Source organism: Monodelphis domestica, chromosome 1 (genome assembly GCF_027887165.1).
Source record: "Monodelphis domestica isolate mMonDom1 chromosome 1, mMonDom1.pri, whole genome shotgun sequence".
Taxonomy (NCBI): Eukaryota; Metazoa; Chordata; class Mammalia; order Didelphimorphia; family Didelphidae; genus Monodelphis; species Monodelphis domestica.
Window position 1 is genome coordinate 693,236,929 of NC_077227.1, and position 16,107 is coordinate 693,253,035.

The 16,107-nt window shown below is 35.3% G+C and overlaps 1 protein-coding gene across 1 annotated transcript in view; it reads right to left on the reverse strand.

Annotated features, from left to right (window-relative positions):
• DYNC1LI2 (dynein cytoplasmic 1 light intermediate chain 2) overlaps positions 1 to 16,107 on the reverse strand; it is a 48,325-nt gene that overhangs the window by 17,884 nt on the left and 14,334 nt on the right. Inside the window, exons 5-7 of the mRNA XM_001364293.3 lie at positions 14,843 to 15,012; positions 7,834 to 7,927; positions 5,622 to 5,757 (exon numbers count right to left, since the gene is read on the reverse strand). Coding sequence (XP_001364330.1) covers positions 5,622 to 5,757; positions 7,834 to 7,927; positions 14,843 to 15,012 — 400 coding nt within the window. The remainder of the gene's footprint in view (positions 1 to 5,621; positions 5,758 to 7,833; positions 7,928 to 14,842; positions 15,013 to 16,107) is intronic.

Below are 16,107 nucleotides of genomic sequence, written 5' to 3' on the forward strand. Positions count from 1 at the left end.
ACCTGGTATTTTTAAGATTTTTAAGAACTAGAGAGAGTATATTTCAGTTCAATTTCACAAATATTTAAATGGAACTGAGGATATAAAAACAAAAACTATGTTGCACCTGTCCCTATAAACATATGAAAGACAGGTTCCTAACCAAAAGGAGCTTACATTCGCAGAGGACAGCATTTTATGGGCTAGCTCAGACAATAAAGTTCACACAATTATTTCATTTGAAATGAAAAGCCCTTGGAGATCAAGCTTGGCTCTGCCTTTTATAAATGATGAAACTGAAGCCCAAAGTGGTCACATAACAGTTATGGAATCTTGGGGTTGGAAGGCAACTTGTTCCATTGTGAGACAGATTCAATGTTTTAGGCAGTTTTTTTAATATACCAAGTTGAAAGCTACAATCTTAAAATGCCTCCTCTACCTTTGGGAGAATAAGGCTCATCATTCTTTTCTATTACAGTGATCATATCTACCCTAAGTCTTCTCTTTTTAAGTTTAAATACTCTCAGTTCCTTCAAATATTCCAAACTCCTCAAAATGAACAAGATAGGTTTTTTTTTGTGTGACGACACAGAAAATGTTCTCTCAATGCAAATTAAAACAACTCTGAGGTACCCCTCGCATCTATCAGATTGGCCACTATGGCAGTAAAATGGTAAATGTTGGAGGGATGTGGCAAAATTGGGGCACTAATGCATCATTAGTGGCTCTGTGAACTGATCCAAACATCCTGGAAGGCAATTTGGAACTATATACAAAGGGCTATAAAACTGTGTGTACCATTTGATCCGGTAATACCACTACTGGGTCTGTATTCCAAAGAGTTAATAAAAAAGGGGAAAGGACCTACTTGTACAAAAATATTTATATCTGCTTTTTTTGTGGTGGGAAGAATTGGAAATTATGGGGCAGTCCATCAGCTGGGAAAAGGCTAAACAAATTGTGGTACATGTTGGTAATGGAATACTATTAGGCTATAAGAAATGATAAGTAGGATAATTTCAGAAAAAGCTGGAAAGACCTCTGGGAACTGATACAGAGTGAAATAATCAGAACTGGTAGAACATTGTACATAATAACAGTAATATTGGACAGATGATCATCTGTGAAAACTTGACTACTCTCAGTAATGCACTGATATGGGATAATACTGAAAGACTTATGATGGGGAATACTACCCACCTCCAGAGAAAGAATTGTTGGAGTCAGCTTTCTGTCTTTCACATCAGTGAATTTATGGTTTTATTTTGGGGTTTTGGTTATCTATGAGCTTGCTCTTACAACAATGGCTAATATGGAAGTATGTTTTGCATGACAATAAAAAAGAAAATGTTCTCTCTCTAGGAGGTAAAAAATGACACAATAAAAGCTTCCTCATTTCAATGATGAAAGCTTAGAAATATGAGTTAATGCATATACATGTGCTGAAGGTAACAGTACAAAAATAGCCTCTTTAGAATTGTGCAATTAGATCTGATTGTTCTGGTATGATTTCCTATGAAGATTAATGGAAGTGACATGAAATCACTCTCCTTGTTTGGGAAGTTTAGGGAGAGCTTTACTTATAATCTCTAAGACTGTTGTACAAACACCACTGCTGCCCTTTTAAAGAAACTATGATTTCTTCTTGAGATGGCAGAATGGTTTGGTGGAAAGGGCACTGGATCTGTGGGATCTTGGGGAAATCATTAACTCACTAGTCATCTCAATTTACTCATCGATACAAGAAGAGAGTTGGACCAGGTGATCTATATCATTTGTTCCAACTCTAAATCCTGAGATCACATGCCTTTTACCAGGTCATGTATTTCAAAGGTGTTAGGGCTGGGTGCAGACTTGGGTCTTCTGAGTCCTAAGACTAGTGCCAGTGCCTCTTTCAATTATTCCACAACTGAGAAATATGATGTCCTAAAGTAATAATGATATAGAGACTCTACAAAGAGAAACACGTTTGATAAGTCTTGACCAATATCTTGCTGATGGGATCAAGGGGAACAGTATGACAGATTATACCTACAGTGAGCTTAATAAACAATTTTCTTACTCCATAAACATATGAAATGCTATTAAATTAGACGAGACACCCTATTCCTCTGTTTTAGGCTTTCATTTGTCCTGTGATGATCAGGGCAATTTAAAGGAAACAAATGCACTTAATCATTTACCTCTGTTGTGGAACTAAAGGGATTTTTATGCCTACCTTTTCTGGACTACAATTTCAAAAACCAACCCAAGAGTGCATACTAGAATGTAACTAGATTCATTTAAATGGAGACTGAAAATGAATGTTCACCAATGTGGATACCATTTACCTTCTTTGGCCCAGAACCTGGTATAATGCTATGTACATAAAAGAGTTTAACAAATCTTTGTTTTTGTTGATAAAAGACTTCAAGGAACAAGAAAATAAATATAACCTGTTAAAATATTTGAGGCAGCTAGGTGGTACAGTGGACAGAGAAGAGGGATGAGTTCAAATTTGGCCTCAGTCTCTGGGCAAGTCACTTAATCTGTTTGCCTCAGTTTCCTCAACTCTAAAATGAGGATAATAACAGCTTCCATAACCTAAAAGGGTTGTTTTGAGGAACAAATGAGATATTTGTAACTCATTTATCACAGTACATGGCACAAGTAGGTGCTTAAAAAATGCTTCTCTCTCTCTCTCTTCAAAAGCAAGGTACAAATTTTTCCAGATTATTATTTATTTTTCACAATTAATATGTGTTCATTATGAAGTTACTCATGCATAGCACTACTGAAGGATCCAGTGAACCAGGGGAAATACTTGTGAGTCCTATCAACCAGGAGTGAATAATCTGGCAAGGATAGCTCTTGGAAAAAAGTGCATAAAAATAGTCTAAATAATACTCAGAAAATTAAAACCACAAGTTATCCAAAGGGTAATGGAGAGATTCAAATGAAGCTAAACACACTACAACCTATTCCTATTGACAACTTTTTTTGAGGGGGGAAGATGCCATAGCTGTGATTTCATCAATGCAGGGAACAACTCTTCCAATTATTCAGTTCTTACATTATTTCAGTTATCATTTTATAGTCATCCTCATACAAGTTATGGATCTCTAACCTAGGTAAAACTCATTCTTGCATATTTTGTAGATTTTTTAAAAAATAGGGATGACCTTCGTGGATTAATGACATATCTTATGACCTTGTGAAATTTGTTTATTGTCTGAATTTTCTGGCTGAGATAGCTGAACTGTCTAGACATGCCACTATGTAACATAAGTAATGATATTTTGAGTTTATTTTATGTTAACTCCTATATTTTTTCCTGTCTTACTGTAACTACTATTGCTTCTAAAATTGCAAAAGAAAAGTGGTAAAAGCGGGCACCCTTGTTTTTAGTTGGAAGGCTTCTAATGTTTTTCCATTGTAAATTATGTCAGCAACTGACTTAGAATAAATCTATCTTTTATTATTCAAAGGAAAAAAATCCTCTTTTCCTTTTTTTAAAATTATGAATGACTGATGACTTTTTATCAAAGGCCTTTTTTTTCTTTTAACAGAAAAGTTTTGAAAAGTTATGTTGTTTTTTTTTAATTGTCAGAGGATTATAAATTTAGAGCTAGGAAGGTCATGTGAGGCCAATAAGTCCAACCTCTTCTTTTTTAGAAATGAAGAACCTGAGTCTAATGTGTCTAAAGTCAAACAAGTAAGCAGTAGAGTCATATTCAAAACACAGGTCCTCTGATTCTGAACCTCAAGTCTTTTCCACTGTACCACGCTGTGTCACCACGTTGCTAATTTCTTCTGATGTTGAAAGAGGCTTGCATATGCGGCACTGGGTTTTAAATCATTAAAAAATGTATTGCTGTATTGTCAACAAGGCAATAGGGTGTATCAGATCTGAGTTCACATCCCACCTGTGGCTGTGCTATGCACAGGAGCCTAAAACAACTCTCTAAGATTCCAAGCTAGACAGAGGTTTTGACATGTCAATAGATGGAGTTGTTACACAGATGGAATCTTAGATCCTTAACACATCATTATAAACAAGGGCACTTGGGAAAGCTGGTGAGTACTTTGTAGAGGAATAGATTTAGTCACATAAATATGTAATAAACTTCACATAAACTTCAACGAATTCCAGGTGGATGACAAACAAAAAATAAAGAATGTTATTTATCTCAATCAATCATTATTAAACAAAGAGAAGGAATTACTGGGGGGAGACATTTGATTACATAAAAATTGTGCAAAAATAACAAAAGAAAAAGAGCAGGGTAAAATTTATTTGTGATAAACATAAAGATAAAAACCTGACATCTAAAATATATAAGATAGTGTTAAATTTTAAATGGGAGACTCCCAGTCTATAAGGATTAAACAGTCAAAGGATCTAAACAATTTTCAAAAAAAGGACTATGAAATGTTAACAATTCTTTGGAAAAATATTTAACTCTTCTAATAATAAGTGATGAAAATAAAAACTAATGGATGTCACCATATACACCCAATTAGTAAAGTTAATTAAGAGCAAAAAAGCTCAGTGGTAAAAGGTTGTAGAGAAAAAGTAATTTAGTATTGGTTAAACTGTAAATTGGCAGAATTTGGGAGGGGAACAGTAATCTGTTAGTAGCCAGTAAAGTGACAAAAATTATCATTGTTACTTGACCCTAAAATTCCACTGTTGGGAACATATTTTGGAATTATTTATTCCCAAAATATATTTTGGGAATAAAAACAAAAAAATGGCATATCTTTCCAAAAATTTTCAAAGCATTATAATTTTTAATTGTAAAAAACTGGAAGCTACTTAAATGTACAACAGAGGAATAATTAGATAAACTATGGTAAGTAAATATAATTAAATGCTTATTGAATTAAGATAGATAAAATAGGAAAAATAAAGAAACAAGGAAAGATTCTTATGAAATACCACAAAACAAAAAAACAAACCAGAACAGGCTAATTATGACCCCAAAAGAAAAAAGTGAATGGGAACAAAAGAACAAAATATCTTGAAGAAAACTAAGGAGGTGATTGAAAACATCTTGTAAATTGAAGTTAATTTATTTAAATAAATGTAACTAGTTGCAAACCAAATTTAACTGGTTGTACTGATGGTTTGCTTTGCTATCTTTTTTTTTTAAACCTTTACATTCCATCTTAGAATCAATACTATATATTGGTAAGGCAGAAGAATGGTAAGGGCTAGGAAATGGGGATTAAATGACTTGCCCAGGGTCACACAGCTAGGAAGTATCTGAGGCCATATTTGAACCTCCCATCTCTCAGCCTACTAGGACCTCCCATCTCTCAGCCTACCTCTCAATCACTGAGATAACCAAGCTGCCCCCTCTACCTATCATTTTTAATAACATAGGTGGGCAGCAGAGTGAATCATAAGGATGATTTCCATGGGGAAAGCAAGAGAGAGAGGGAAGCTGATAGAATGAAGGGACTGGCTCCATATAGTTGGTTAACAAGAAAAAGAATCCAGGTCTTTTGCCTGCTGGTTTAGGACTCTGTCCATTATGCTATATTGTCTCTGTGTAGCCTAACAGAAGGTAAGCTAAAGATAAGTAGAAAAACATACCACTTGGGAAAACACTACATTTAAATGGTAAAGAAAAAACAACATCTTTAAGAGAACTTACATAAAAACTGCATCCTTTTCCACCACTAAGGCAGGTGTAGTGAAGTGAAAACCATATGTTTTATGTACAATATACTTGTACAACAAATCAAGGTTCTTTTCTTCCTTAACTGATGTATAAATCAAGGCAGCTCCATCTATTCAATTTGCTTAAGGAAAGCTAGGGTCAGTATAAATGTTTAAATCAAGCATGCACAATCAAAATCTGTCCAAACAGAAACAGGCCTAATAGTATTGATCCAGATACACTCAGTGAGACAAACATTGGAACTTTTGAAACACCAGAAAAGCAAAAATGGTTACAGAATCATCATAAAACATTAAAGCTGAAACTATAAGATCATCTAGCTCAACCTTTTTTTTAATATGAGAAAATTAAGGTCTAGAATAAGTCAGTCATTCATGGAGGAGCTGTAACTTAAATTCAAGTATTTAGGATCCCAAATCAATGTTCTTAACTATATCCCTTTGTTTGCCCAAACATCAAGAATCTTCTCACTCAGAACTCCAAGTTTAAATTCTGGAAGGTCACATTTCTAATGAAAAAAATATTCATATCCACTTCAATATTCCAAGGATCCGCGATTTTGCCTGTATGATTATTTTATTCATGATGCCAGAATGCAACACCTTTTCCAACTTAATAAAGTCTTTGTGAATTATAATGGCCTTAAAATTCTTGACCTAGCTGTCAGGCTAACCTTATGGTGAGCAGCCTCTTGGTATTTAGTTCATTAGACTGGTCCTCAGATGATATTCCATTAAAAGGACTACATACACTTTCAGTTTGGTAGTGCCTATTCAAAAGCTGGGGCTCCAATAGTAGAACCTTCAAGAATTCAGTAGTTATTCCTCCTTTGAATATGTGTATAGTTATTTCCCCATTGTGTATTATACTATATGTATAATATACGTATACATGTATATATGTGATATACTACACCATATTAAGTTGCATATGTTAAATTTCTAATATATAAAATGTTGCACATATGCTACATACAATTATATAAATAAATGCTACACTATATAGATAGGTAGACTATAAATTCCTTCCCCTTTGTTTTTATTGTCAAAGACATTCCTTAATTCCTTAACAGTATATTAGCTCAAATTCACTACCTCTGGAAATAATGTAAATATTTCACTTACATAAAACTATTCCTAGTCCACTAGACCATCCTTAATTAAATTACTAATGCAATATTTTAAATTGGACTTGTGGTACAAAACTATAGTAAGTACAATCTTTAAGAAAACTTTTTGACAAAGAAATCATTTGTTCTTTTGGCTAGAATCTGGTTGTTGATTTTTCTGCCCATTTTCCTAATTTTTAAATCTCATAAAATTTATGAACAGGAAAATAGCACAAACATATCTGGTATGTCCCTACAGACAGGATGAATCCAATGAGCATGCACAAGTTTTCAAATATCTGTAAAATAAATTATTCATGTATTTTGTTTACATCTTCCTCATATATGTTAAGCTATTCAAGAAGGCCTAAGTCTATGTAAGGAAGCTGTCTGGTAGTTAGAGCCTGATTTTCTGAGAGAGGAAGAGCTGAGGTGAAAGGATTTGGCCATAAAAGGATGAAATGTTGAAGCTGTACGCAAATCCAATTTTTGATTACAAATCCACATCTACTGATTATTTAGACTTAACATTAAGCCTGACAAATCTGAGTTTTAAAAGACACTTACATTTGACAGAACTGTTACCTCCTTATTTCCCACTGATATGTCAGATCACCCAGTGTAACATTAAAAGGCCCAGCTTACCACAAGGAAGAACAGAATGTCTTCAAATGACTCAGAATTGGAAAAGAAAGCCTATTCTTTAAGAGAAGACTCTGAATTCCTCTTTCTCAATACCCTGAAGATGGTCATAGTATTTCACATTTCTAATGTGTCAAACAGTTTACCAAGAGCTCCTGCTCCCCACATAGGGAGTACAGGTATTTTTATTCCCATTTTATTAATGGAAAAAACTGAGGCTCAGCAAAGTTATATCCTTTGTGCTATATTTAGCTTTGGGGATTTGTTTTTTATATGAAATTCCTGAGAAGGAAATTCTGTCTCTCAATGATGATCAGCATCTGTTTTGCAAATTATACAACAAAAATATTTAACCTTATGCTATTTTAAGTTGTGCAATTCTAAAGGGCCATCTTGGAAAACAAAAACAAATGACACCGCCTTAAGTGAGGATACATTGTAAGCAGAATTTACGGACATGCGACTGGATGAAATCAAAGTGCTCTTCTCGATAGTCATGTTCCTTTTCTAGGACACTCACTGCATCACACTAAAAAAAAAAATGAAGGCAAAGGGTTAGAATAGCAGCTCTCAAGCTTTGTGGTTTCAGGATCCCTTTTAAGTTATTGAGGACCTCGGCCCCCAAATCCTTGTTTATGTAGGTTATAAATTTATTTTCATCATATTAAAAATGAAAACCTCAGTATTATTATAAAAAAAAAGCTTTGAAATTAGTTAAATAAAAAAAAAAGTTTTGACCTCATGGTCTTTCTAAGTCTCAGAGACCCCTTAGGATGACTTCTTGGACCATACTCTGAGAACTAGGTCAAAAGATGATTCTTACTAATATTCATTAGATTAATTATTACTTACTAATTATTCATCAGAATACTCCATTTCAAGTTCTATTTCCTTGTCACATTATCTACTAGCTGCTGATAAAAAAAAAATGTACATTACTAAAAAGCTTGCTATCCACAAAGAACCAAACTATATTCAAAGAGGAGGTTGAGCTAGATGATTTCTAAAGTCCCTCACAGCTAAATATGTGATCCTATAATCTCATAATTAAGTGAACTGGCACAATGAAAGAACTGGATTAATGGTGTATTTTTTTCCTCTTTAACCACTGAATCACAAATGCTATCTTTAGGAAGTCAAAGATTCTATAACTAAATCCAACCTCTTGAAAAAAGCTGAGCTTTTTCACAAAATGATTAACATAGAAATATGTATTGTATGATAACATATGTACATCCCATACCACATCAGCTGCCATCTTGGGGAAGGGTGAAGAGTGAGGAGGGAGAGAACATGGAGCCCAATATGTCAGAAAATAATTACTGAAAATTTTATCAACATATAATCTGGAAAAAAAGAAAAATAAACATTTTTAAAGGAAAAAGTTGAGCTTACTGATTTTGAGAGCCTTAAAAGAACAAAGTATTCGGGCAGCTTGGTAGCTCTAGGTGGCCAATGGATAGAGCCAGGCCTAGAGACAAGAGGCCCTGGATTCAAATTTGACCTCAGATACTGCCTCACTGTGTGATTCTGGGAAAGTCACATAATCCCAATTATGTGGGATTAAAAAAATGGGGTTAAAAAAACAAAACTACCTACCCACACAGGCACAGGTTATTTAGTGTGTATGTGTGTGTATACATATGTATATGTCTGTATATTTTATTTTTAAATGTCTTTTACAACTTTAAAAATTACAAATTCAAGACCATACAATTTAACCAAATTAAAGTAAAAATATATTCTCAGAGGCAGTGAGGTGGCTCAGTGGATTGAGAGCCAGGCCAAGAGATAAGATATCCTGGGTTCAAATCTGGCCTCAAGACACTTCCCAGTTGTGTGGCCCTGGACAAGTCACTTAACCCCCATTGCCTAGTCTTTACTATTCTTCTGCCTTGGAACCAATATATAGTATTGATTCTAATATGGAAGGTAAGGGTTAAAAAAAAAATCTCAAAGGTACACATCAAAGTTACAATTGTTGACAGCAAATTATTTTTGCCATTTCACCATTTCCCTTTCTGTCTAGTTCCTTCTGATCCTTTCTTTAAATTCAGTACTATTTGAGGGTTTTTTTGGTTCTTGTTTTGTTTTTTAGTATTGATTCTAAAACAGAAGACCAGTCAGGACTATGCCATCATGGTTAAGTGCCCAAGGTCACACAGTTAGAAGTCAGAAGTCTGGGGCCATATTTGAATCCAGGTCCTCCAAAATCCAGGCCTGGCACTCTATCCACTGTGCTATCTAGCTGTCCCATAGGATTGATTTTTATAGAATTTTTCAATTTCTGCTATTAGCAAGGAAGGAAAATGTACTTTTTATACTTTTAAAGATCATATTCCAGCTCCTACCCCATCAAACTATTTTTTGAACACTGAAATTTTCATCACATTTTACACAAGAAGCATTATCTAAAAATGTATTTAATTAGTATTATTTCCAAAAGTCTTTCATTAAAATCTTTCTCTACTATCTCCATTGTAAGATTTAAATTAATAGCAATAACTCTATAAGTATTATGTTTTATAAGATTTATTAGTAATCACTTGAAGTAGAAGAAATAGAAGAACAAAACGTAAGTATGACCACATGAATAAAATTCTACCAGGCTAAAATTCACCCAACCTACACAACCTCCTTCCCGGGAGCAGAGAGAGCAAGGGAGTAGCTACATTCACAACTTTATCTTCAAACTGTTAAGAATGTAATGTGAGAGGGAAAATGGGAAGCTGGGAAAGAGAGTTCTGGGGAGCAAATTCTAATTGCACACCATTATGGTATGATCTTGACCTAGGATTCTCAAAGACTCAGTGATTTGGAGGGCCTTAATGCAGTTCAAGATTGTATTACCTTTTCTGAATGCCATATCAAATTCTCCTCTGTATTGAGCTTATGGGTCACACTTACCTACTAAGTCTTTTTCAGAGGCATTTTTATTTGGCCAGTTTACTACCTCTAATACTTGTGAAGTTGAATCTTTAAGGATTTTCACATATCACTACTTTAACAGCATGTTCTAGAATTTTGCTAGAAACCGAAATCAATAGTTTAAAGGCTAGTCTCTTCCCCTTTTTGCCCTTCTTCAATCCAGCTTCACTTCTCTCTCCATATCTCAGCAATCATACTGACTACCCTAGAGGTAGTTTGTCCTGGCTCACTGATTTATGCTATCCAAAGGCAGTTTGGTGTTTACTAATTCCCTACTTTTCTTGTGTTTCAATCCCTAATGACCATTCTTTCATTCAGTCATTTCTAAAGATTATCTACCCTGGCAAAGTAAAAAAACAAAACAAAAACAAAGCAAAATAAGAGTTGAATAGTTCTGATTTCTATCTACTATTCATCATCATTATCCTATTTACCCTAAAAGTGGGGTCCTATACTTTATTGCTCTAATATTACTTTTAGAATAACACCTGTTATGTTTCTTGACAGTATTCTTATATTCCCTACCCCCACCTCCCAACCACTCTCCCATCTTATTAGCTTCCCTCCACCACAAAAAACAAACAAACAAAAACAAAAACAACAAAAAAACTCCCACACCACCACCAACAATGGAAAAAACCCATCTGCCTTGTATTTACTTTGGATATATTTTGCATTTATTTACATGCGCACAAATTGTTTCCTCCTAGTAGAATGTCATTTGACAGTAGCAACTTTGTTTATTTGTCTTTGTATACCCAACACTACTATGTGTAAAGCCTGCTGCTAAATTAAGGTGGGACTTCATATTACAAAAGTATTCTTCATTTGAAATAGATTCTCTAAAGGGGAATTACCAGGGTGAATTTAAAACATTTAAAATAGAATTTAATTTTCAAATGATTTTTTTTAAACCTTTACCTTCAGTCTTGGAGTCAATACTGTGTATTGGCTCCAAGGCAGAAGAGTGGTAAGGACTAGGCAATGGGGGTTAAGTGACTTGCCCAGGGTCACACAGTTGGGAAGTGTCTTAGGCCAGATTTGAACCTAGGACCTCCTGTCTCTAGGCCTGGCTCTTAATCCACTAAGCCACCCAGCTGCTCCCTTCAAATGATTTTTTAAGGAAAATATCTGTAGAATAAAATGAAGTCTGCCAGGACTCATAATAAGTAAATCAAGCAAGTAGCATAAAATACTGTATTCAAAGAAACAAGAACAGTTTTCAATACTTAAAATCAACTCATGCTAGGATTAAAATTATATAGACACCTAATAACAGAGCTGCCCAACAGTAAAACAGAATACCCCAAGCAAAGATCCCAAACACTAAAGGTACTGTAAAATATGATACATAATTTTAACAGGGCTCAGACTGAGGTTCCCATCTGTAAAATTGAGATTTGAACTCTGGACTTCAATCCCCACAAGTCCTTGCTCCACTTCCCCAAAATGCTTTGTAATCTCACGGAATTTTAAGGTGGGCGAGATCGAGAAGGTACTTAAGCTGATTGCAAAGGCTTTTGAGGCCTCTCTCTTTTTGGACTTCCGTTTTGGAGCAGATGTGGCTCTTTCCATAATGTAGGTGAGGTCTTGTCTAGGCCTCTGGCCTAGGCACGTTTTCCTTATCCTGTATTTTCTTTAATCCTTAATAAACCTCTAAAAAATATAATACTCCTTGCAGAGAGAAACTAATTTCTACCTGCCATAGTCTCCCCTAAATTTTAACTGTTACACATCCACCTGTGTCAAATTAAATTGGGATTCTGAGTCTATAAATGGCCTGTTTTCTAAGCTGCAAAGATAAAGTGAAAACTTAAAATAATACTTTGTCTTATTATTACTAATATTAATGGCTCACATTTTTAAGCACTTTAAGATTTATAAAATATTTTATTCACAAAAAAGTCCTGTGACATTCCATGGCGCAAATTATTTTTCTAAAACCCTTTAGAATCAATACTGTGTATTGGTTCCAAAGGAAGAAGAGTAGTAAGGGCTAGGCAATGGGGATTAAATGACTTGTCTGAGGTCACAAAGCTAGGAAGCATCTGAGGTTAAATTTGAACCCAGGATCTCTCATCTCTGGGCCTGGCTCTCAATCTACTGAGCTTCCTAACTGTCCCTGGAGCAAATATTATTAACTCCATTTTACAGATGGGGAAGCTGAGAATTAAAAAGGCAAACTGAATTGTACATGATTACACACAAATTAAGTAGTGAAGGCTATGTCTTGACTATAAGCCTCCTGACCCACCATGGCTCTTTCTACTACTTAAACAAAACTAAAATATGCACAGATAGCAAAGAACTTCTGAAGCCAAAGAATCAATTGATTTTATCCTCCAACATTCTGACCACATCACTAAATTTGCCTCCATTTATCTGCCTCTTCTTCCTTTCAATCATTTTTAAGTCCTTTGCAATCTAACTCCCAATCTCAATACTCAAATGAAACCACTCTCTCTCCAAAATTACCAATTAACCCCTAATTGTTGAATCCAAATACCTGTACCATGTCCTCATGAGTCCTGACTTCTGTGCAGTGGCATGAGACATTTTAGGCAACTCTAACCTACTGCATATTTTCTCTTCTCCTCTGGGTCTTTTCCTACCCACTTAACTATTCCTCACCCTCTCCTGAAGTGGCCCCTAACTATAGCTATCTCCCTAGGCTCAGTCCTGATCCCCCCTCCTCTCTATATATATTTTTTACTATTGACCTCATCAACTCCTATGATCATTATCTAGGTTCAGACTCTCTCCTAAACTCCAAGCCCATATAATTAACTGCTGATTAGACATGTCAAACTGGATGCCCCATAAGGACCTCAAACTCAAAGAATTTTCACTCATTATCTTTTCCATAAAACTCTACATTTTACCAAATTTCTCTTATTTCTGTTAAAGGCCTCACTATCTATTCTTCCAGTCCTGAAGCTTCACTATCTCAGTCAACCTGGAATCCTGCTCTTTCTCTCTTCACAGAGCCACAACCAAATCCTGTCATTTTTACCTTCACATCTTTTGCAACTAACCTGTTCTCTATTCATATGGCAACACCCTTTATCAGGCCACTAGTGCACCTGGACTATTCCAATAGCCTCCTGACTTGGTCTCCTTGCTTCAAGTTTCTTTCCTCTGCATTCCATTCCTCACACAACTTTCAGAGTCTTCATCCTTGAGAATAGGTCTAACCATATCACTTCTCCACTCAAACTCCAGTGGCTACTTATTAACTCTAAGATCACATAAACATTCCTCTATTTAGCATCAAAAGTCCTTTATATCCTGGTCTCAAAAGACCTTCAAAGCCTTTATTTTTATTTATACACACACACATACAAAGCACTCTTTTTCTGCACTTGATAGTTTAGCAGAACCAGACAGTCTCCCACACAGGACATGGCATCTCATCTCTGTGCCTTTGCACTGAACAACCTCCATCTCCTGAATGCTCTCTCCCAATTCCACATCTTAGAATTCCCTGTTTCTTTCAAGAGGCAGCTCCAATATCAGCTTCTATCTGAATGAAGTCTTTCCTGTTTCCTCCAGTTCCTTGTGCTCTTTCTTCCACTCTTAAAATCACCTTCTATTTATTTTGTACATACTTATTTGTGCAAATGTTGTGTCCCATGACAGAATATAAGCTTCTTACGGGAAGAATTTCATTCTTTAATCTTTGAATCCCTAACCCAGTGTCCAAGGCCATTAGTTTAATTCACTAAATGAAAACAACAACCATTGCTCAAGCATCTGCAATATGTGAAGCAGGCTTGCAAATAGAACAGAATGAGGTATGGGGATATGTATATATATATATCTGTGTGTGTGTGTGTGTGTGCGCGCGTGCGTGCGCGCGCGCTCGCAGGTGGACTATAATTGAATGAGTCTAAGTATAAGTGAGAATATTCCTGAACTCTATTCCATTACTGACATCAACTTAAGAAGTAGTAGTTATAGCACACTATATATGTATATATGGGTAGCATTTTACAAAGGCTTTCAAACAAATCCTCTTGTTTGTTCTAACAATTCTACTGTGAGAGTGGGAAGGCCAGCATTAAAGATGAAGACTAAAACTCAGAAAAGTTGGCTGGTTTACTAAAGTTTCGGGGCTAGTCAGTAGCAAATTGAGGTCCTAAAGCCAAATCAAAGAAGCACAGAACTTCTACTTAATTTAGTCTAACCCCTCCTATTTCTGTAATCCATCCCTCCAAAATGTCTACCCAACCATCATTTACATACTTTCTGGGACAATGGACTCACCAGCCTTGAAGTAATCCATTCTAAGTTGTCAGAGCTCTAATTGTTAAGATGTTCTTTGTCATATTAAACTGAAAATTATTTTTCTGTAGCTTCTAGTCATTAGTCCTGGCTCTATCTCAAAACTTTTTCTACTATACAGTAATTCATCTACTCATATACAAAGTCCCAAATTAAAATGGACCCACTGTGAGGGAGTGTTTTCACTGGAGAACTTTAAAAGTAAGAAAGACTTGAATTTAGCTGTGCTCACCTTTGTGCAAACTACCAAGACAGGGATTCCAAGGTTATGTGTGAGCATGTTGTCTCCAAGTGGCAAGATAACATTTTCACCATCTTGTGCTGAAGCTAGAGGTCCTCTCCTTTGTGGTGAGCCTTGATAGCCTTCCTCAGGTTCCACATACTCTTGAAAATCCTTCACAACTATAAAAGACAACACATTTCTAACAATATATTAGTCACCTTTTGAGTAGCAAGTCCTGAAAAATTAAATCAGCCCTCCATTCCTTCCCACCTCCCAATAATATCAAAGATTAGAAGATGTCAATGAAAACTTCAAATTTTAAACAATTCGGCTAGAACTCTATCCTTTTGGAGCAACAGTCATTCTTCCAGACATTTTCATTGCAACTCTTTCTGAAAACTTAAAACATACACCACCCAGTGGTTTCCCATAACATATATTTTAAAAGTCAACACACCTCAAGATAAATTTAAATAGCTCAGACTTTCAAAATACCATGAATAATTAAGCTACACTGCTTATAAGACATCTGAATCTTTAAATGATTGAAACACCTGAAACTCATTTACACCATGCCAGTGAGACGTTCTATTTAAAGTCTACTAGAGAGAAAAAGAATAAACCATTTCTAAACTGCTGTGATATTTATATACTATAAAAGAGTTGAATGAACCTAAATATCACCCTTGTTGTACATAAATAATGATATGGAATAGAATACTCAGCTTCCTCACCTGTAAACTGAGAGGGTTGGATATTCCTTCTAGCCCAAATCCTATGATCCTATTGAGACCTATTATTTAAGATACTCTTCTTTATAATTTGCAGTAACCATATAAACTGTTCTGTCATAAATATAGCAGTTACTAAGAGTAGTTTAACCAAAAAGGGAGTGTGTTGTGCAGAGTTCACCACTCTCCTTTCCACTATAGCTTATTAAACAAGGGTACAATTTTCTGAAATAGTTATTGTGGGGAATAAAACCTATGACCTCAGCCTCATTAGCACAGTGCTTTAACCAAAAGAATTAACCAGCCACAGCAGGAAATAACATCATTATTTGGACTCAGTGCTCCTTGATCTAAATATGGAACAAAGGAAGGGGGGAAAGGACACAGGGCAAGATAAAATTTTAGTCTTAAGAAGAGACATTAAGAGATCATACAGTCCAAAGCCCTCATAGTACAGAAGAACTAAAGTTGGAAGAGGGAACTGACTTAGTCAAAGTGACAAAAACTAGAACTAATCTAGTTCCTGACCACCAATCTTATGTT